At 36.1% G+C, this 23,830-nt stretch overlaps 1 protein-coding gene across 1 annotated transcript in view; it reads right to left on the reverse strand.

Annotated features, from left to right (window-relative positions):
• COL25A1 (collagen type XXV alpha 1 chain) overlaps positions 1 to 23,830 on the reverse strand; it is a 452,466-nt gene that overhangs the window by 34,558 nt on the left and 394,078 nt on the right. Inside the window, exons 18-20 of the mRNA XM_060147387.1 lie at positions 19,787 to 19,831; positions 6,376 to 6,438; positions 2,053 to 2,121 (exon numbers count right to left, since the gene is read on the reverse strand). Of these exons, the coding sequence (XP_060003370.1) occupies positions 2,053 to 2,121; positions 6,376 to 6,438; positions 19,787 to 19,831 (177 nt within the window). The remainder of the gene's footprint in view (positions 1 to 2,052; positions 2,122 to 6,375; positions 6,439 to 19,786; positions 19,832 to 23,830) is intronic.

Raw genomic sequence — 23,830 nt, forward strand, 5'->3', positions numbered from 1 at the left:
TCTATGACACCCAGAGCAAGATTTTACCTCTCAGACTGAGCTATGTTCCTGCCTGTATATGAAGAGATTTGGGGCAAGGGGGAAAAGAGGCAACCAATTAATTGGGTTGTCTGTTTTCTGAGAAGTCATCCTAGGGAGATTTAGGAGGGAAAGGTCACCAGCAGGGCCTCCCTCTGATGATGAAGATCTAAGGAAAAGTTTTCTAGAGGTATAGGTCTCAGCCCTCAGAAAGTGCTGAAGTGGACAGCAGCTAGCTGGACCAGGTTGGCGGGGCTGAAGGTCAAGATCTGGGCAAACACAGCTTTCTCTTTTTTTCAATGCAACATGAAAGTCTCTAAATGTCCATTTATGGTGTGATGACTACCTCCCATCCCCGCCAAGAGACACCAGGAATCATCTAAACCTCAAACTGCAAATGCATCACTGAGAACACTCAACATTTTCAGAAGTTGAAACAGAAATTTTGGAGAAGAGATTTGAACCTGGGTAGATTTGAAGGTTCTTTAAAATAGCCTAAAATTTACAGGGCCCTTTTGCTAAATAGAATTCAAAGCATTTCTATATGTCTTTCTTATAAACTGGATAAGGACCAGTGAAGATGAGCAGGAAAAGGGATTATAATTTTTCTATCCACATTATGCTAATAACATTGACCATAATAATAAAATTTTGCTGTGAATGGGGAATTATTAATTTCTGCTGTTTTCCCCATTTTCCACATTATTAGCATGATTAATAACATGATTAATAACATGATTCTGCTAGTAGTATATAGATTATTGCAGGTACTATATAAAGAGCATGATAAAGGAGAGAATTTCAATTAGTGGTGAAATTTTAATGGAATGAAGGGAGTCAACTGACTTGAAAGCAAAGTATAATCTGAACATTTATCACAAAGATAGCCAGGAAATAAAAAATAAGATTATACTGTATATAATTTAAGTAAAGTACTTAATTTTTTCCAAATAAGCTATACATATGAAACAGGAAATACAATTTCTCATAAAGAATGGTCTGAAGCACAGAACACAAAACAAACAAGATGAAACAAACCAACTGTTCTGAGATATCACCATAGGGACGAAATTACTGCAACCCCAGCGTGTGAAAGAGTTTAATCTAAAACATGATTCTCTGTGGAAGAGACACATGTTACGTGACAGCCTCATGTTACATTAAAATGGTTACCCAATTACTGACCTTTGACCCCTTTGGGCCTCTAGTTCCTGATTCACCTTGTTTCCCCTATTATAGAAGAATATGAAGATGAAAAAGAGAACATGACAGAGGGAGATAAGAACAGAAAAAAAAGAAATTAGCAGTGACTCAGGATAATACAGAAAAATGGAAACACTTTATTTTAACTGCCTCAGTATATGACTCCATATAATGTAGGCTGTTACAACACTGAACATAGGTATTATCACCGTATCATTAGTTCACTCCCTGGTCTCTCCACCAACCTTCATGCCATTATAATTCTGAAGACTGTCCACCCATCAGCGGATGGGAAGAGTTCTGTGACTAATTCTCATTAGTCTCAACAGTGTTTGCATAAATTTCCTTTTCATCAAAGAGTAAATCATTTCCTGTGTCTCTAGGATGGGTTATTAAAATAAAGTGTTACCATACTAGTTTGCAGGAAGTTTAGAGGAATAGATTGAAAAGTCAAATAAATCCTTAGCTCTCATACTTTCAAGGTGTTACACACCATCAAATTACCATAGAAACTAACACAACACGGTTCCACATTTTCCTCAGTAGGTTTTAATATACATCGAGTGCTAAGGTGTTAGTGTGACAGTACCTCCCGATTTATATTTGGATGTGTTATTAATTTGTTGACTGAACAGAACAGAGTAAACTGGAAAAGTTGAATTGTAAAACCCTTTTTAGAAAATAACGAATTGGTGTGAATTTCAATGAATTATTTGTGATTTTGGCTGTTTTAATACCCCTTGAATAATTTTATTTTAGTTGCATGTTCTAAAGTAAGTGGCACACATTTCCAAACCAGAGAATGTTGTTTCCAGTGTGAGAATAACTGACCTTTGGTCCAGGGGCTCCAGGCTCCCCTCGATCCCCTCTTCCAGGATGCCCTGCCTCCCCGCGGTCGCCCTGTCACAAATCGCAAAATAGGTAAATGGCGCCCCCTATCACCCCCAGCTAGTCCCTGTAGGTTAATGAGTGAGTTGAATAAAATCAAAGAAAGCAGAAAGTTACTATTTATTTACCACATACTCGGCATTGTATTAACCTCAACATGGATTATCTCATTTAATAATCAAAATAATTATTCAGGGCTTCCCTGGTGGCGCAGTGGTTGAGAGTCCGCCTGCCAATGCAGGGGACACGGGTTCGTGCCCCGGTCCGGGAAGATCCCACATGCCGCGGAGAGGCTGGGCCCGTGAGCCATGGCCGCTGGGCCTGCGCGTCCAGAGCCTGTGCTCCGCAACGGGAGAGGCCACAGCAGTGAGAGGCCCGTGTACCGCAAAAAAAAAAAAAAAAAAAAAAAAAAAAAAAAAATTCAACGTTTGCATTTTCATTCCCGTTTTATAGACAAAGAAATGGTTTGGTAAATGCCTGTCAGATGCCTATGTTGGTAAATGGAAAGACTTTTTTTTTTTTTTTTTGGCCGCGCCCTATGTGGGATCATAGTTCCCTGACCAGGGATCGAACCAGTGCTCCCTGCATTAGAAGCTCGGAGTCTTAACCACTGGACTGCTAGGGAAGTCCCAGAAAGACCTTTAAAGGGAATTGATAAGGGCCATCATTAATACCTCACAACAGGCATGGACATAGTTTTCAGTCTGCAGCAACTTTTTAAGATCTTCCGAAGCAGGGCAAAATGGCTAAGTGCCAAGTTTTGTAATTTGATTTTCTGGGCTTTACTCCTGGCTCTGGAATACTTACCAGTTTTGTGTTTTGGGGAAAGTTAGTTAAGTTCTGAAAGCCTCAGTTTCCTCTGTAAAATGGAGAAAATTAGAGTACTGGTTTCATAACCTAGAAACGGAATGTGCTTGGCATTGTACAAGATCCATAGGTGTTACAGCTTTTACTAGGTTTATAGCTCTGGGAAGGATGAGCATGGTCACTGCCCACAGGGAGCTAGTGCTCTAGTTAGAAAAGATCCACATGAACAAAAAAGAGTTAAGGAGTAATGTAAGGCCATATGTGAGAGAAGAAGAAACTCCACAGGGTTTTCAATGGTCCAGATTGACTTCCTTTTGGTGAGACTTGGGTCATATCCTGAAGGATGAGGTAGGGTGTATATTATAATTATCACTGTTTATAACTGTGCTATTGATGAGTGCAGGAACTGCACACAACACTTTACATGCATTATCCTATCTAATCCCCAGGACAAATGAGAAAGGTGTTAGTATCCATAGTCTACAGATGAGGAAACTGAAGCTCAGAGAGGTTAAATAACTTGCCCAAAGCCTTTAACGTGGGAGAGCTGTAATATAGAACTGACTGTAGTCAGTCTCCAATTTTTGCATACATGTTTTTGTATGTAAATCTTTTGCACATCTCTGGTCATAGTCTTAGGATAAATTCCTACTAGACAAATGGCTGTGTCAAAAAGTATAAACATTTTAAAAGCTAGCTAATCGCCCTTCAGGAAGATGGTGCTGTTTTACACTCCCTGAACACAGACTTGAGAGTGTTCATCTTCCTGCACGATGGGTAGAATTTCAATAATCAAACAAGTTTTGATTTCTGGTGATGGTATGTTTATGGATGAGGGAGGCACCCTTCTCACTGAAGGACTGATTCGTCTTGGAAAGGAAAACAAAGTAGGATTTCGATCTGTTATGGGTGATGTAGGGATTTAAATTCCAAGATCTTTGTCTGTATCATGCCCACTGTGGGAAACCTTTGTGGTTTTGCAGGGGAGGTGGGATAGATTAGGGCCAGGATGAAGAAGACTCAGTAGGTTTCTCAGCATGAACCAAAAGGGGGTGGGACAATGGAGAGGTTGAGAGAAAGACAAGGGACTTGATTGGATGCAGGAGATGGAAAAGGTGCTCCAGAAGGGATTTTCCAGGGATTAGAGACTGAAGCACTTTTGCTGGTATGTGGAATTTTTATTTAAATATGTATATACCATGTTTGGTGTTGCTCTTAATATTTTACAGAAGAATTCTAAAATGGTAACTATAATCTTATTTTAGAGAAAAACAAAAATTTTAGAAAATCATTTCTCTGTAGTATTTACCAGAGTAGTGAAGTCTATATACGTTTACCTAGAATCACTTATTATCATCATACCCCTAATCAGTTGCTTATTAGTCTCTCTCTGGAATTACATTATATATTTGTGTACTTTTTTCTTTTCTTCCACCCCTTTCTTACACATATTACAGTGGAAGCTTCAGTAGAGTAGAGACTGGTTTTGTTGCATTTATTCCCCATTCTCAAATACTAGAAAAATGTCTGGAAAAAAATGTGTTGAATTAATGACTAAACAATATTATACAAAGTATTCTAAATTATTCATAATAACGTCCTATTTCTTTAGACTGATGGAGGTTTCTCTCAGGCGCTATACAGATGCTGAGAATACAGCAGTACATAAAACAGATTTTTAGATGCAATTATACGTATTTCTTCATTATGATCTCTCTTTACTGTGTTGGGGATAAAATATGAGGACTTAGTTTATTTTTAAGATCTGAATTTACTGGTACAAATCCAGACTGCCTACGCAACCGGTAAAAGACTAGTGTTTGGCTGAAAGAGATTTTTAAATAATCATGACTTTTCCATTATGATACCAATTTCATGTTAGATAGGTAATTCAGCTGAAAATTAACTTCAGAATATTGTTAAATGAATTTCTTATTCACATCCCTCTTGTGGAAATACAAAACAGTTACAGTACAGTCTTTACTTGTATTGGGAGTTCAGAGTAGTATCTGTTATAAAAGTATCTGTTCTGTAAAATCAGGCTGGGTTCTTCATGAACAGTAATTAATGTTGATTTTACGGCTCTACATCTGGATTTTTTTGACTGTGGAAGAGTTTAAAATAAGTGAACAAAAGAAAATATATTTAGGGCTGAACTCTACACTCCACAGTCTGTGTTTCTCCTATTTTCCCCTGTTTAGCAAACAAAATGCCACAAACATTTAGAGATCATGTTCACGCCCGGTCCTCTCCAGCACTGACCAGGTTTCCCGTTTCTTTGTGCTTATCCACAAAGCAATCCTCTTTCTCTACCTGGTTCTGAGGCTGCAAGCCTGAATAAATACGAGAGTTCTGACATGAACACAGAATGCTCATTATTCTTTTGTTCTAGCTCTTTTTATCCCAGAAAGCGCATTTCGTGTGTAAATCTGTTCAGGCTAAAACAGGCTTTCCTCATATTTTGTTAATAAGCTTGACAGCTCATTATGTGAAAAAGAAATTGCTGAGCAAGCAGTAATTTTACATAAATTCGACAGAGTTTTAGTCTCCCTTTAGGCCACACATAGTTTCCATTTACTAGGATTAGAGTTATTTTCTCTTGACCAGCGGAATGAGGACTCCTCTGTCAGAACAAACCATGAACATATTTCTCGAGCTCTTGGAAATCATCCTGGCTTATTTCTGCTGAATGCAATACACATTGAGGCAAAACTGCTATGGTTTAAAAATAAAAGAAAGTAGTCTGATCTAATTTTGCTCCTTCTTTGATTCATGAGTCTGTCATGAATAAAGTTCCATCCTCAGAGCTGTACCTTTTTATGTCTTACTGGGTAGATAAAAAGGGAACTATGGCTCTGACTGTATCCACAGCAACCTAGTTTTTTATATGGCAGCATATAGATTTTGCTTTTAGGGCCCTCTCTCAGGTTGCCAAGTGGAAGATCACGAGATGGTTTTCATTACAGAATCTTTCTGCAGACGTTATTCAGGATGGATCCTTTTGGGATGAGACACTTAGGAATCTATATGACGTCAGTACTTGCCTTTGCAATCTAGGGAGTGATGGGGGAATAGTAATAATGTTTGATTTATGCGTATGTCTTAAAATGGGTAACGAGGGGCAGGAGTTAATGAGTTCTACCTCTCCTCCTCAGAATTCCCTCACTTTTCCATATGGCCAGGAGACTAATAGCATCATATCAATTTAGGTACAATTTGGGGGACAACTGGAACAATGAATGTATTCCACCATCCTGTTGTTTTGCCTAAGGCTTTCTGGAATTAACTTCCTATTATTCTATTTAACATGGTATTCCCATTAGAAGTGTTAGGAATAGGTGCTAAGCTGCTTTAGTTCTCCATTAGGCAAAAATATCTGGTCACCTAAGGAACATAATGGACTAAAAATATATGATCAAAAATTTCAGAAAGGAAGGAAGGGAAAAACACTACATTTACCTTTGTTCCTGGTAACCCTGGTAAGCCTGGTTCTCCTTGAGGACCAATGAAACCTGGTTCTCCCTTTAAAAAAATGGGCATATGAGATTATTACACATTTGACAGTAAATATGTAAAGTTAGACTGATTTCCTTCTACTGGGATTTTACTCCTTTGATTGTATATAGCTTTCTTGCTGAGATCCAGCTACTAACTATAAAATGAATCAGAACTGGTTTTGATCAGCCACAGTACTTTGAGCAAAGCTTTGGAGGAGCTTGAGAAAGTAAAAGTGACAAAGAAACAAGACAAATGTCTTTACAATTTCCTTTCTCATCTGTTGTCCAGTGCTTCTTATCATTTACCAAATCAAGATCCATTATGTTAGGGTGGATGTGGTAGGTAGCGTCTAAGATGGGCCTCAATGATCCCACCTCCTGGTATTCAATGCCTTTGCATAATCCCTCTGCTTGAGTGTGCACTGGATTTACTGACTCATGTGTAATGAACAGAATATGGCAGAAGTAATGGGATATCACTTCTGAGACTAAGTTATAAAAAGACAGTGGCTTCCATCCTGGGGACTCTTCCTTGTTCTCTCTCACTTGAATCAACTTGCTTTCTGGAAAACAAGCTGCCATGAGCAGCCCTATGGAGAGGTCCACATGGTGAGGACCAAGGTCTGCCAAGAGCCGCATGTGTGAACTTGGGAGCAGATGCTCCACCCCAGTAGAGTCTTCAGATGAGATCACAGCCCTGGCTGACAGCTTCACTGCATCCTCATGGGAGACATTGAGACAGAGGTACCCAGCTGAGCCATGCTCAAATTCTTGTTCCTCCAGAAGTGTGAGAGGATTGTTGTTTTAAGCCGCTCCCATTTGGGGGGCTTGTATGGTAGGCAGCAATTGATAACTGATACAGTGGGTGTGGCTAGGGAAGAGATTCGGTAATGTTCAGATGGAAAGCAAAAAATCTCTTCTTGCCCAGACTCAAAATCTCTTCTCTACCACCTGGAGGAAACCCAGTTGTGGTATAATAAAAAATATATATTTGGTCTTGTTCCTGGTTCCTAAAACCTTTGGAATTTCCTGAGTAATAAGAGTAACAGGAGCATGTTTTGTTACTCTTAATGAGCCCCTTTCAAACATATCTGAGTTTATGCTAATGGAGTGACTATGGTGGGCCCCTAGACAGCTTCAGGGTCGGGGCTGTGATAAGAAGGTTGGAACTTTCAACCTTTCCCCTCCTCTCACCACCTCCAGAGAGGGAGATGGAGATTGAGTTTAACCACCAATGTCCAATGCTTTAATCAATCACGCCTACATAATGGAACTTTCATAAAACTTCCAAAGCAGTGGGGACTAGAGAGCTTCTGAGCTGATGAACACATCCATGTGCTGGTAGGGTGGCACCCCCCAACTCCACGGGGACAGAGGCTCCTGCCCTCAGGACACTTCTGACTTCACCCTTTGTACCTCTCCATTTGGCTGCTCATTTTAATCTTTCATAACAAACTGTGATGGTAAGTATGGTATTTTCCTGAGTTCTGTGAGTCACTGTAGCAAATTATCAAACTTGAGAGGGAGTGGCAGAGGGTGGCTGTGAGTACCCTGGAATCTGTAGCCAAGTCAGACATAAGTCCAGGTAAGGCGGAGAGGGTGAGGTGGGTGGTACCTGTAATTGTGGTCTGAAGTGAGGGCAGTCTTATGGGACTGAACCCTTAAACCTATGGAATCTGATGCTAACTTTGAGTAGTTAGTGTCACAATAGGATTGAATTGTAGGACATGCAGCTGGTGTCAGAGAATCAGAGTTGGAGAACTGGTGTTGGAAAAGACACCAGGTATTTGGCATCAGAAAACACCCGACACCAGTGTTCACATATAAACTATAAAGTTTTATTTTCTTCTTAACAACGTGAGCTCAAATGTAAAAGTCTAACTTCCTGAAATCTATAACGAAGTTTTAAAGCAAAGACAAACAAAACAAAAACATAATGCCTCTGTTCCCATGTTTTCTGGGATTTGTTTGTTCATTTGTTTTCCCCCATTGGATTATTTCTGGAGCAGTAGCTAATGTTGTTTGACATATTTGATTTTTTTCTAAGGTAGCTATATTTCAACATTTGTTTTTCGGAGCTGAGCAGGAAGATACAGAGAGGATGTTTGATAAGAAGTGTTAGAGTGTCATGAAATATTTCTGCAATAATGATTTTTTAAAATATGCTGTATAAAACCTTGGTGTTGGGCAGGGAACCAAAGGATATCAGCACCGCAAAATTTGCTGAACAGTGATAAATAACTGAAATGGATTATCTCTAGTTCTTATGCTCATGGTACTGCTTTAAGAAAATAAAAAGTGTAAGGGAATGAATGCTTTAGGTTTATTGTTTGTGAAATTTCTATAACTCTGTTCTACCTGTCTCTATATCTTTACATATAACGGAGAGGAAAATCTGAACAAATAATTTTGGATCAATCTCTTAATCGTCTAAAATGACAATCAACTATATTCAGAAAACTCAATGATGACCATTCTATTTCTTATAAAAAAATTTAACTTGTTATTTTAAACAAAAAACATAAGAAATATACTTACTTACAAGTAAGACGTTTCTCCCAATAAAATGATTTATATAAATACATAAATATTCCCTCTCCACCCTCAAGAAAAAAGCTGTATTAAAGTTCATGTGTATCATTAGTAACAACTTACTGTAATGAAAATATAATGCAAGTTAATAGGTGGAAAATTTACAGGTAGACAAGACTCTTGCAAATCTTCAAGTAGAAATAAAATGATTTCACTGTTAGCAAAGCAAATAGAAGCACCATTAAAGCATACTAATAAAAGAGAAGAAAAAAGAGTAAATGTTGCAAAAATGTATTTCTTATTTAGGTTAGTGCTTAGTTTATAAAAAGTTGAAGCATGCAGTTTCATAAGTCACACATAAATAAATAAGGCTTTGTGATCTAAGTGACCAAAGTGTTGTTTCTTCCTTTTTAAAAACATTAATGTATTTAAGTCCTCCTGAGTTAAATGGATAGCAATTTCCTTTATACAGAATGTTCAGGGTGAACATTTTTATTTCAAGATATAAAATTAGCAATGCATTGGACACTCAACAATTTTAGCATTATTAATACTGGCTTATTTTAAAGGCTTTGAGTATGATTAGTGGTACTTTATCATGCCACTCTAAGAAAGCATCTACCATCTCGATTCGTTTCTTATTTCAACTTATTCAAGGGGAACAATAGCATACTTAATTTTAGGATCACAGCTTCATGTTTATTTAATGCCAGAGCTCTCAATTACTTTAGAGACATTGTCTCCATCCTGTCTATATCTTGGCAGGATTGGGAGGAAATAATCATTGGTCTCTTTTCTGTCTCAGGCTTGAAAGACAATTATTGAAATAAGGCATAAATATGTCTACTCATGGTCTTGAGCTGGTTGGACTGTTTCTTACCTTCCTAGACTTATACCAGAGGTTCTCAGAGTGCCTTTTCACTTACCATTTTTAGTGTACAGAGTAGGAAAGATTGATTCATTGATATGGTTTCAGATTTCACATTGTACCTAACCTTTAAGTTGAAACTACTACTTGTAGAGTTTGGGGTAGTATCAAAGAAAAGAATAACACAATTTCATGGAAAGGCTATTAAAATAATCTTCCCATGTCCAATTACATATCTGTATGAGGCTGGTTTTTCTTCATATGCTTTAACCAAGACAACAAATTGCAACAGATTGAATGCAGAAGCAAATATGAGAATCCAGCTGCCTTCTATTAAGCCAGACATCGAAGATATTTGGGAAAAAAAAAAAAAAGACAACAATGTCATTCTTCCTGCTGATTGTTTGTTTGTTTTGTAAAATTCAGTTGTGTTTCATAAAAATGTTATTTAATTAACATATAATGGGTTGTTTAAATTTCTGTTTTAATATCTAATACAGACATTATCAATAGGTATAACCTACATAAATAAAAACTCCTTCATTCCTAATTTTATGTGTGTAAAAGGGTTTTGAGGCTAAATCTTTGAGAACTGTTGGTACAAAGGTACAGAATGGAGTTAAAGCCTGGCTTTGCAGGCTGTGATCCTGAGTTGCCAACTAATGAAAGATTCTGGTGTCATTAAGGGGTGACTTAGTCAAGATTTATTGGATAATTCAAGCAAAGCACTTAGCACCACCTCTAGAACAAAGTAAATAAACAATAAATGTTATTGTTGTTCTTATATTATAGCCTCAAAAATGCTAGCTATCATTATTTTATTAGTGGTAGTAGTATTATAACACCTCTGCAGCTAATTAGTGATATACATGGTGACTTCTTGATTCTTTACAACTGTATGGGGTTATACTCAATACCTCTTCAACTCCTTTCAAGAAGTAACCCTAAATTTTCTCATGTGACTATATCATCGTTTTATGAGACGATATCCATCTGCCAGAGCATTTAGGATTGCAAAACGAAACGTGTGTAAGGTAGAGAAATGACAGGTTTACTAAGAATGAGTTTCTTCCTGTAAGAAAGGGAAAGGAGAAAAAATGGTCATACCTATTAAATTTCCCTAAATAAATGTAATCCTTAAAAAAAAACTTGCCTCTTTGGCAAGGATTGATGTAGAGTTTAAAGGTCCTAGAATTTCCTAAAATGTCTAGGAGAAAGGCTATGACAACCTATGATTCTGCAAATACTTTAATGTGATTGAAAGAATAAGCAAGTGGTTAACCCACTTTAGTCACAGTTCTAGTTAACCAGGAGAGAGAAAAGAGACTGAGTCAAAGGAAGGTAGGGGAAAGCAGTTGAAATATGATTCAAACACAAGACATTTTTGCAAAATCATTTTTTGAAGTAAATCAAACCACACCAAAATGAGGTTGCCTAATTTTTCAGGACAATACACAGGAGAAGTAACTATTTTTATTGGACTGTATGATGCTTCTCAGAGCCGTTTTTACATATCTAGTCTCACATAATCAATGGGAAATAGGAGATTGCTAAATTGGAAGTTATTCACACGTATTTTCTGAATAGACAAGGTGGGGGAGAGATGCACTCGAGGAAATTGGAACTATAATGGAACTAAGCTCTTATAAGACTTTTAATGAAGGAACAATTAAATGTAGAGTTTTTTTTCTTTTTCTTATTTACAAGGCAATTACCCAAATTAGAAAACCCAATTATAATTTGAGTGAGCCACTGTTGGAATAACATGGGAACGTAAGGCAGGGATCCTTTGAAAAGGGCAGATGCTGGCTGTCATAATTAGGGAAACGTGGATTTATACAGGTAAGCTGCAAGTAAAATAGCTCTACCATTGAAGTGAAAACACTAAAATATGACCTTTTCTGAAACAATATTCATCTTTTCAGTATGAAGTATTAGTGCTTTTTTAAAAAGTGACAACCAAAAAATGGCTAAGATAAATGAAGGAAAGGCACAGGCATTAAACATTGGTTTGCCATGAATACCAAGGCACCAATCAATAGCATAAGAATATGTTAAGAGCACTAATTACTTCACAGCCACTTTAATCTGTTTTTCTCATATATATATATATATATATATAAAATTTCATATATATATGTATTCTAAATTTTCCTTCACCTCTCTACCTATTCACTCACTATCTCAAGTGAGATAGTATTTTAGGTTTTTACTTTTCTTATCATTGAGAACAAGATTACAAAGTTAATTGGGATTCCATTCATACTGGAGTTGTTGATCCTGTGTGGAAGGAAAGCAGAAGTGTGAAAGCAACCAGCTAGCAGGGAGACAAGACAAGAGGAGAGGAAGAATGGAGAGGGACAAGCATCTTAAAATGTTCTGTTCCTCTACCATGACCAGAACAGTTAAACCCAGGATAATCTGCTATTTTTGTTGTTGTTTTGTCTTCACCGGTCCTGGCAATGTCCAACTAGATCTACCCTTATGACAAATGGAAAAATATAAACAATGAAATATCTAACTCTTAAAATAAATACAGAGCTGTGATTTAACCAAAGCCTGGAAATAAAAAATACACAACACTCTTTATCAGAACCTTTAAAACAATCCAATGTTTTAATCACTAAAACACAAGTAACGGTTGGCACCAAATTCTGCTACCCAAACCACATGCCTACCAGCGATCAGATGGTTGTCAGAGAAACAGAAATCTCAGCTCCGTTCATGCTACTGCAAGACGGCATTGATGCAGCTTCAAATTTCAAAATGAAAATAAAAATTTGGTTTAACTTTCTGGTCTTATCTTAAATATTACATCTGATTTCTTCCTGAGTTGTTTCATGAGTTATGTCCTTTGTTTCTTCTCAACATCAATTAATTAGCTCAGCACCCATGAGTTAAAAAACTAGGTCTCAGTTCCAAGACAGTAACATATCCTCCTGTGTTGAGCTGGTAGAAAAGATGAATAATGAAGTGTTTGTGGTTTTGGCAGCTAAACTGGGATTCACGTTGGGAAGAATAAATGCTATTAATTCACGATAAAGCACAATTAGTAGGTCTAGTAATAAACTGCTGCGAGAAACAGCAGCAAACAGACCTATTTGAAAATCTGACACGGGTTTTGCTAATTTGAATGAAAGCTTTAAACGGCCAGGGCACATAAAGATGCAGAAACAAATCTACAAAGAATAGCTATAGCTGAAATCAAACGTGTACTTATACATGACCAATTCAGGAAGGCCTAATGGTCTCACACTGATCTTTCCAACTACAGTTAATGCTTTCAGCAGCCACAACTTTGATCTTGTAGTATAAAGCTCAATTAAAATAAGTCATAGTAACTAATATGGGCTATATTTGAAAAATGATCCTGTTTTTTGCACCAAACAAAAAGTTCCCTTGTTGATTAGAGTGTCAGTATTAGAGTTTATCCCTCTCTCTCCTTCTCTGTTTTCTTTCATAAATTGGCAATATGTACACAGAGAAATGAAGTAAACTACAAGAAGATTTAGCTATGGGAAGGTGGGAAGGATAAAAGGAAGATGCTGCAAAGGTAAGATTTTTGACTGAAGCCACTTTTGCTCAACTCATTTGCTATTACTTTTAAAAAATTTAAACAGCCTATTGAGATAGTTTAAATTCTATGTATTCTGGCCCCAAACCCCAAAAAACAAAACAAAAACCCTCCAAATAACTCAAACAATTACTATCTTCACCAACAAAGAAGGCAACAAAACCTGGCCTTCTATATTATAAAAACACAAGGAAAAACCAGGAAGTTCTTTAAAAACATGATCTTTCTGAAATCTAACAATGACCATTAAGTCATTAAGTCTTGGAATTCCATAATAAAATCTGGACTGATTTTTCTTCAAACTCACATTTAATATATGGCAAGAAAGTATTTTAGATGATCTTACTTTATCTTTTAAATGGCCATCGGGACAGTTCACTTAATACTCTGTTGTCAAATCTACATAAAGGATGTCTTTCATATGGGTGAGAAGAGTCATCAAATATGTAGATGGAATTACTAGTCAAGGTAAGAATGAAGAGGCAGCTTCATTCACACAGAAATGGCTCACCAGGTGTTTCCCTATAAACTTCCAGAACCTACCATCTGTTAAATGGAATAGTGAACAGAAAGTCCTAACTGATTATCTCTTGTCCACAGAAAAATCTCTGGTTTTTCATTTAATACCATTTGTTTTAGTTTTATAAGTCATTATCAATTAAAGGAGTAAAAGATATTATTTTTTTAACCTGTCTAAAAAACCTCTAATATACCAGTGTAAATCAAGTCATGCTTTCCATGATACTTATTACCCCAAGCAGATCCAATTTTCATTGCCCAAAAAATAGTACAACGGGGCTTGAAAAATATGTGCTGACTTGCCTGGGTGCTAAAAGCATCACCAATAATTTTGATTAATGTATCTTGACACTGAATGCATTAACCATACAATATTCTTCTTGCTGAAGGGCTAATTAGAATTCAAGTCAGCATGATACCTACTTTTGAGGATTACAGCAAGAACATTTGTTGTAATAAGAACCTTCAGGCAGCCAGTTTTGGTAATGATTGATTTGTAAAATTATTGAGGGGGAAAAAAAGGATGAGAAAGTAGAGTCTGTCCCCCAAACACTTATTCCCCTGAAGGATCACATTTGAGCATAAATTAAAACATCTTGGTGGCTATGATGAAAATGAACTACAACAGCAAGTTTATTTAAAATCCAGAAAACATAAGTTTCTGGTTTTTTTTTTTTAAACAGGATTACATCACGAAAGCACAATTGGTGTATTTAGTCAAGGTTTCGTTATGGCTGCTAAAAAGTCTCTGATTTCTGGTTGTATGAGTTCCCTAATTGGACTCTTAAACTATTCAACTGCTCAGACGCACTTTGTGCAAGCAGGAAGTAATTATAAGTAACAATAACACACTGCTATCCTTTTAACCAGTATTCTTTTTCTTTTTTCTTTTACAGATTCATTTCACATCCTATGTCACTTCCAAAAACTTTCTTCTGTTATTTTAAAAATGTGACTTGATGTTTCTAAGGAAGAAACCTCATCTCCAGTGTATTTAGAAGATAAGTTTCTATAGATGACTGGGCACTATACTTAATCCTAAGAATGACAAAATAATGTTTCTGCCACCTGTAAGTTAGTGCTTATATGATCTAGTGTCAAGGATGATTTTATATAATGAAGTGTAAACAGTTAGTTACTGTCTCCTGATCCTCAAGTTCTTGATCTGAATCTCAAATTGTCACTAATGTGGAAGCCAGAACAAAAATATCAAGCTTTGAGGGAAAAATTTCTTTGCCACCTAACTGATTTGTTTTTCTGATTTGATGTAATTTTTACTGTATTATGTCTCCCTATTGTACTCGTTTTAATGTGTCAGGTACATTTTTCCCAATTTACTTTCTAAATATGATGAGATACACTGGTAGTCAACGCTGAAAGGAGAAAAACAAGCATTGAAAATTCTTATTTGTAAAAAAATGTCTTGGGCTGGGCAACACGATGAATGGGGCCTAGAGATTTCCATTATTACATGTCAAGCTTTCCTTTTGCTTTTCCTGTAACGAGTGTCGGGAAGGAGAACTAAGACAGTATCATGTCTTATGCGCAGGACACTGTGTTTCCTCATCCTTTATCCCTGGAATACATTGGGTTATAGGAAAAGGGGAATAGTGTGATGTCATGTTTCAAGAGAAAACATGTTATCTTACTGCTCTTAAAGGTAACATTCAACCATCACCGCAAAGGAGTTTTCAGAATTTAGATCTATGAACCTGGAGGGTGTAAATGGCTTTATGATCTCTAGGTTGAAATGACTCACAGGAGGAAAGACTATAAAACAGGTGCATAAACAATGTTTCCAACATTCTGAGCTGCTCCAAGAGAAAGAAATAACAATAGCTAAAATTTATATAGCGTTTACTATATGTTTGGCAATATTTCAGGAGCTGCATGTATATTAATTCATTTAATCCTCACAACAACCCTCTGAGTTATGTATAATAATAATTGCCATTTGATAAGGAAACCCAGCACAGAGAGATTATGTAACTTGCCCAGTACATGATATAGCTTCATAAACTGGTAAGGGGTAGAACCGGGATCTACACACTGGTGATCTGGTCCTAAAGATCACTGCTCTTCATGACTTAATTACTAGGGTGATGTAACCATGAAAGGGGTAAGCAATTTTCAACATGTATGGAAAGAAAAACATGTTTAAAACTAGGAACTTTGAATCTCACCCTTTTATGTGATATTGGAAAAGCTAGTCACAATAAAGTTTTACCCATGAAACATATATTTAAAGGCTTGTTAATCAAAAAACTTTTCTGAGCTCAATCCTTATTCCAGAAGACCAATGTTTGCATGGCACACTGTGCAATGTACAACGTACAATAATTTAATCTTCCCAGCTGAACATCTTAACACTATATGAACCATGGATGCATGAAATAGGAATTCCAAATGTCTTCCACATGGTCAGAGCACTTTCCAATACTTGTTCGGGAAGCTTAAGAGTAGTTTGAAATTAAGTGATGCCTCTTCTTAGTGACTTTTATGTATGCCGATGGTATTAGTATTTATCTCTGAGTGGGACCCTGAGGTGATAGATAGATGAGTCTGCTGCCTGTATTTAGGCACTTTGCTCATTTCCTGAGAGCAGTGTGGAAGGCATGTGGATGCTCATTAAGCTTCCAACCGTTCCCCGAGAGCAACAGGTGGCAAATCAAAGCTTCCCTGGTATGTCATGGCTGGTTTCCTCAACATCTTGGAAATAACGGATGGCATGTGCACGCTCTCTGTAGTACCAGCAGATAAGGAGATGGATAGCAAGGAAGTATTTCCAAAGCATAAACACACACACAGGTCTAGGAAAGTTATGACTAATGCTCTTGCTACCACACATTCTAAATCCATATATGGTGGTTTCATCTTTTAAATATTATTACTCATTCAAACTACGAAATCAAGGTTAACTGTCCTGTGGTTAACTACCTAACAGAAGCAAGGTATATTAAAGGAGTAAAGAATATCCCAAGTTAATGAAGCTATATCATAAATTTATAAACTTTTAACTGTACATTTAAAAATATCCAATAACTACTCATGACTATGATGTGTTTTTAAATTGCCTCCTTTACAAAATTACTCAATTACACTGAGCACCTACTACATTATACGGCAAGCATATCACTTACATTCTGGACGAGAGAGAGAAGACAGAGCTTATTAATCCAAAAATAGAATCTGTGATTTAAACTGAATACTGGATAGTTACCCAACAACACTCGATAATTACATAGAAAAAAGTATCTCTAGTTTAATGATAGAAAGATTTTTGTCAGTTGATGGCTTTTTCTCACCATAGTCACTAGTCAGGTTAGAAAAACAAAGGAAAGTATCAGCTATAAGATCTTGACAAAATTTGTCTGGCAACATCCCATGACCCTAGAAATAAAAACGTTTACTGGAGGTGGCAAATCACCAACATCTTTCCCAATTTGAAAAAGTTCAAAACCTTCAAACTGGTCCACCGAGGACTAGGGAAATGAGCTGGGGTATTTTTCACAGTGGAGGACATAAATGAAAGGTAATGAGAACAAATAGTAGTAACTGTAATTGTTTTGTTTGTTTGTTTTGGAGGGAAAAACCCCAATACCTTCCCCCTTATATACTCTCTCTCAACAAGAAAGCTCACCCTCAGGAGAAGGGACAACTGGATTTCTACACAGCACTGAGATTCCTGCCTCAGGATCTGGTGCTGGCAGCACAGCCCAGCTAACCTACAAGCGAGCGCTGCAGGAAACCCTGCGCCAGTCTTTCCAAAATGCCCCTCCTTTTAAATGCCTCCCCCCTTACTTATAATGTTACCGGCTTCTTTAACCTAGTGCTGAATTTAATGTTCTTAAATTTGTTTTAAAAATCTGTGATTTTCCAAATATCAGTAAAAAGCTTTTTTTTAATGTGTGGGATTATTAAGGAACTGCCATAAATTAACTCTGCAGTATGAAATCACATATAATTTATTAAGTTATTTTTGCTAAATATCAAATGATACGGAAATGACTTTGACTCTTTAGTAAACTGTTGTCATGGAGTGTACTTTTCAGTGAAGAAGTCAAAGACTAAAAATATATTAAAAGGACATATCTGGACATCTGTGATACTAATCTGGAAACATCAAACAAAAAGCAGAACCAAAATTTCTGAGTGCCAACCTGGAATTCATAGCTTTCATGGCTGTTAATTATAACAAATATACTCATAAAATGTTACATATGATACCATATGATGTCTGGGAACTCAGTAATTTAATATATTAATTCTAAAATCATATTATTCATGTAACACATTTCAAACACAATCTTCATAAAGCAGCATATACAGCCCTCTTACTGAAACGAGGAATATTAATTTTAGAATCATCTAATGTACTCTAGAGATTAATTCAAAATTCTATAAGATGAGAACAATGTAAAGGAAAATCTACTTGCATTATGTTATTTTATCAAACAGTTCTAGAATTAAGAGAAAAAACTTTAAAATAAGAAGCTGATTTTAAGGGAGCACTACAGCTAAGACACTAGAACTTTTAAGCCTTGACAGTTGCCATGTAAAAAATTTTAAACAACTAAAAAAAATGTTTGTTAATATTTTTAGACAATTTAAAAACATGTAAAACAATGTTTTCAAGCTAAGCTTTAAGCAGTTACTTCAAAAGACATACAAATTTTATGGGAATAGTATGTAGGTCAATAAAGCTTAGTAATATTTGTACTTTGCAGTGAGAATTATTAACAGGAAGTAGAAGCACAAAACACATTGGAAGGACTTCCCTGGTGGCGCAGTGGTTAGGAATCCACCTGCCAATGCAGGGGACACAGGTTCGAGCTCTAGTCTGGGAAGATCCCACATGCCGCAGAGTAACTGCGCCCGTGCACCACAACTACTGAGCCTAAGCTCTAGAGCCCGCAAGCCACAACTACTGAGCCCATGTGCCACAACTACTGAAGCCTGAGTGCCTAGAGCCTGTGCTCCACAACAAGAGAAGCCACTGCAGTGAGAAGCCTGCACACCGCAACGAAGAGTAGCCTCTGCTCTCCGCAACTAGAGAAAGCCTGCACACAGCAACGAAGACGCAACACAGCCACAAATAAATAAATAAATTAAAAAAAAAAAAACTTTGGAAAGATTATTATAATGGGTGAATCACAAAAACAGCTGCCTCGATATTAGATTTAAGGGGATGTTAAGATTTTAATTCTGGTCAAAATCTGATAGGATCTTAAGAGTAAAATTTAAATGTGAAGGGAGACATTGTAGACTTTAAAGAATTCCTATGACTTCAAATGAAATGACTTTTACATTTATTTAAGGGGCATAGTAGGTTATATAGTGGAATATACATTCCAGATAGCCATGGCAAACTTTAGAAATACCCATGCTTCATTTTTTTTTTATTGAAGTTTAGTTGATTTACAATGTTGTGTTAGTTTCAGGTGTACAGCTGAGTGATTCAGTTTCATATATATATATATATTTATGTATATATTATACATATACGTATATACATATATATATTCTTTTTCAGATTCTTTTCCATTATAGCTTATTACAGGATATTGAGTATAGTTCCCTGTGCTATACAGTAGGACCTTGTTGATTATCTATTTTATATGTAGTAGTGTGTATATGTTAGTCTCAAACTCCTAATCTATCCTTTCCCCCCCTTTCCCCGTTGGTAACCTTAAGTTTGTTTTCTATGCCTGTAAGTCTATTTCTGTTACCTGTGCTTCATTTTTAATTAAAAATTTAATTGGTTGAAATGGCTGGTGAGTATTTAAAGAACAGCACTATATTTTTAGCTTTCATTTTTTCATTTTTGTGACTCTCACAATTACATCTCTATGAAGCCAAGACTGTCAGTGCAGTATTTACCTTTATCCCCGGAAGTCCAGGAAGCCCAGGAAGCCCTGGTTCACCCTACATAGGAAAATCACACAGCATTATAGAACAGTATTCACTCAGGCACAGTATCTGAGAAAAACATGGCAAATGCTCCAGCTGAATTCTTGCTGTATGTATATATATGTCTAATATATATACTTCAAGATATTTGGTGAGATTATACAGTTCAGTCAACTCTTGATTCAGGGACTGGTTGACCATTTTGCAGATTTTTCAGGATTTTCCCTGTTGCTGCCAGTTCACTGCTCATTGTCATCACTACCAGAAGGTGAGAAAGAGAAATAAAAGGAGAAGGAATTCCTGTGTTTTATTACTCTCTGGTCAATGATTTGTTGAGGAGGCTGAATCTATCTGCTGAAATGAGGATTACGTGCATTTAAATAATGCATCCTATTCCAAGGCTCTCTTACCTCAGATAATCAAGAGTTGGCTGTATGAACAGATGGTCATATCAAAACAATATACATTAAAAGTCTCATTCACCTAAAAGTATAACAAGGTTTCTTTTCCATTCCTGAATGATGAGAAGATAAATGCATGGTTAAGATTATACTTAACTCCAGCCCGTATATCAGACAATTGTTGAGTCTGGGTAACCCTGCTTAGCAATTGAGGGCTAATGGTACCAGGCAGCTGCTTCTGAATACAGGTTTGAGATTAAGTGGTACATTTTGAGTGAGCACACTGGAGTCAAGCTAAATCTTCTCATTTTCACATAATTGTTTACATTACTTTAAGCACAAAGTATAGTGACAAGAAGTTATATTGCTTAGAAAATCTCCTGAATTCCACTAAAGAAGCATAAAGGAATTGCTAGAGAAAATGAAAGTCCATCCTGTGTTGGACTGAGGTGACTAAATATTGTGGAAAATAACATTTGAAGGTAAAAGTGTCACATCATTTCATGATGGCGAGTCAGTGTTATGACAACTATACCAAAAGAGACAGAAGCATCAAACTAAAGATAAAAGTGGTAGAAGGTACTTCTTTCATCTAAATACTTGAACAGCCCTTATTCCAAGGAAAATCTACTAAGAACAACCAGACATTTCATCTTTAATATTATTACTTTCAAATTATGGAGGGCTATAATTTGCTCTGGTATTATCACAAAATGACTTCAGATACTGTTTATATTAAGCTGTATGGTTAGACATAGAAAGGAAAATGACTTTCCTGATGGTTTAGGTCAAAGGTGCTTCAGGAATGCAAAAGAAAAGCTATTCTTTCTGAAACTACCTGAGTGAAAGTTTGCATTGTGAACAAAAAGACTAAGATGAGATTAAGCCAGAGAAGAAAGAATGATTATTAAGAATTTGATATTTCATTCAAAGAAACTTGTCCAAGTAGATTAAACTTTACATAGATACATTATACATTTGATTTTCTTTTTTTCCCCCCATTTCCCTTTAGTCAATAACTTTAGGAAGCTCTAGTAAAAAGAGCTTATCCATATTTCAGTGAAGATTCTCTTTTACTAAGAAAAAAGTATAAGGCCCTTGAAAACACAGTAAGTTGCAGTAGAATATACAACCAATAAAAGTAAACATATTGGTGACATATTGATAGTTTTGTATTGTTTCAGAAAAGCCCCCAAAACTCAAGACATCCTATTTAAGACATGTGTGGAAACATATAGGTTGTAACACTGTTTCCTCAAAGGAGTTTTTACTAGACCCTTCCCTCAAGGGGAAATTAAATTAAAAGGATCTGATGACTACTTTAAAGTAAGATATTTATATACACATGCATACATAGACACATTCATGTTTCTCACAGTGAGAAAGATGTATAAAACATTATGGATTATTTTATAATGTAGATTGGATACTTACAGAGAGTTTGAGCGCTTAGCTCTTCCCTACATCATATGCATATATATGTAAGTATATAGGTTATAAACGTACTTTTTAATGAACAAATCTTTCAGGAATTCATATTTCATACTCTTGGATCTTGACCTTTCCAAATTTATGTTTACTTAAAAGTTGACAAAATGAAGGATTATAAAACATTTAATGTTACCCTTTGTGAAACGTCTCCGCATTTTTAGGAAGATATTTCTTCCTATATAAATTCTCTGTCCTTGTACCATGAATGTTTATCTTTTAATTAAGAGACAGTTTTCAGTTAATTTCTCCATTCTTGCCTATTTCTTGACTCAGAGCTTCTCTGAGCTGAGTTCTTGGTCATGCACAGCCCAAGTTCAGATCTAGGTCATAATTAAGAATCGGTTTGTTATTCCATTCAAAGACTTCTTGCCCAAGTATATTACACTTTACACTGATACGTTATGCTTCTGGTTTTCTTTTTTCTTTCCCTTTCACTCTTTATTCTCCATTATCGGAGACCCTTGTCTACTGTTAAAGTCAGTTCTCTGCTTTCACCCCATGTCCCTGTGACAGTGCCCTGTGTTTCTAGATACAGTTCAACTGTGCCAGTCCCTTACAATGGGCAAAAATGTATTTTTACCCCATTAAAACTAAAAAATATATTTTAAAAAGATGTGGAGAAGTTAGGAAGGCAGCTATGCTCACCACTATACCACCAATGCCATTGAATGTGAAGTTAGGAAGGAAAAAATTATGTGATGAAACACACACTCACTTTACAAACATACATACCCTAACTCACATATCAATCACACACTCTCCTGCTGAGTCTATAAAAGAAAAAAACTATAATTAAATCATTCCCTATTATGAATGTTACTCTAAATAACAAACTTTCATACCGCAAAATACCAGACAGTGGAGAGCTAATCAATGCACTTTAATTCTAGCAGGATATCCTCTACTTTTCTGGGAATGTCCCTAATGCAGGAGCTTAAGTACCCATGAACCCACAACAAAGTTCTGCAATGGTGAGAAAACTGTCGTGGAAGATTCCTTGAATGGATTCTGTACTCAGTTCTGTTTGTCATTTTCCAATCTAAGCAACCAGCAAGAATGGAAACACTCTACTTTTAAATCAGTGTTGGGGTAAGTATTGCCAAATCCAGATATTAGACAAGGAAGTCATAAATATTGTGGGAAAGTGAGATTGCGTCAACGGGTAGGATCTGGCCTAAATATTAATGAAAAAGATACTGTTCTTTTCAGGGCACATTTTCATTCAGATGGGTCGTAATATTCATACACATATTCATTCAGGCACGTATTTGTTCAGGTAGAATCCACTTCTCTCAATATAATTTAAAACAGGTTTTTAATGAAATACAAAGAAAAGCCAATGTTTCCATATGTAAGCCTATAAACTTCCAGAAATGAATCTAAAATGTATTTTTAAATAATCATGATAAAGCAATATTTTATGAACCAATTGTTTTCCACTCTGAAAACAGTGGAACCTATATGAAATTATAGCAGACTTGTTTTGTTTTTTAAAAAGACATAACAGTTTTGCAGACAATTCTTTTAACTTATCACAGTTTTGGAGAGCAGTTTAAATTTAGCTTTTAATTTTTAAAGACGGAGGGACTTAAAATGAGATCATCTGAGAAAATTAGATGCTCTTCCAAACCAAAGCAGACCATGGATCTCTGTGATATCACTAACTTCCAATTTCTTACATAAAGAATCATTAGGAAATCTTAGGCACTGAAGAGCAAAATTTGCAGAGCTATGCTGGGCTCTTTGGAAAAGTCTCAACTTTACCTGAAATTGGGTCTCATGAATCATTACTCTTAGATTCTTAATTTCAAGAAAATCTATTTTTCAATTAGGGAAATGTTAAAAGAATGTGAAAGACCTTCTCAAAAGACACTTTAATCTGAAGTGTTTAAACAAAGCAGTGATCCTCTCAATAACTTCAAGAATGTGGGAATATATTTTTATGTTATGTTCTAAGGTTCCACACTACTACAATGGAATTTATTCTCTCTTTCTCTTTATACTAATGAGGTATATTCTATGTTTCTATTCATATTATTTTTTCTATAACATTAACTGCTGCTAGACAAAGGCAGAGTCATGATCTCAGAGATTTATCATAATGTGGAATTCACGTTTACTT

Source organism: Lagenorhynchus albirostris, chromosome 4 (assembly GCF_949774975.1).
Source record: "Lagenorhynchus albirostris chromosome 4, mLagAlb1.1, whole genome shotgun sequence".
Taxonomy (NCBI): domain Eukaryota; kingdom Metazoa; phylum Chordata; class Mammalia; order Artiodactyla; family Delphinidae; genus Lagenorhynchus; species Lagenorhynchus albirostris.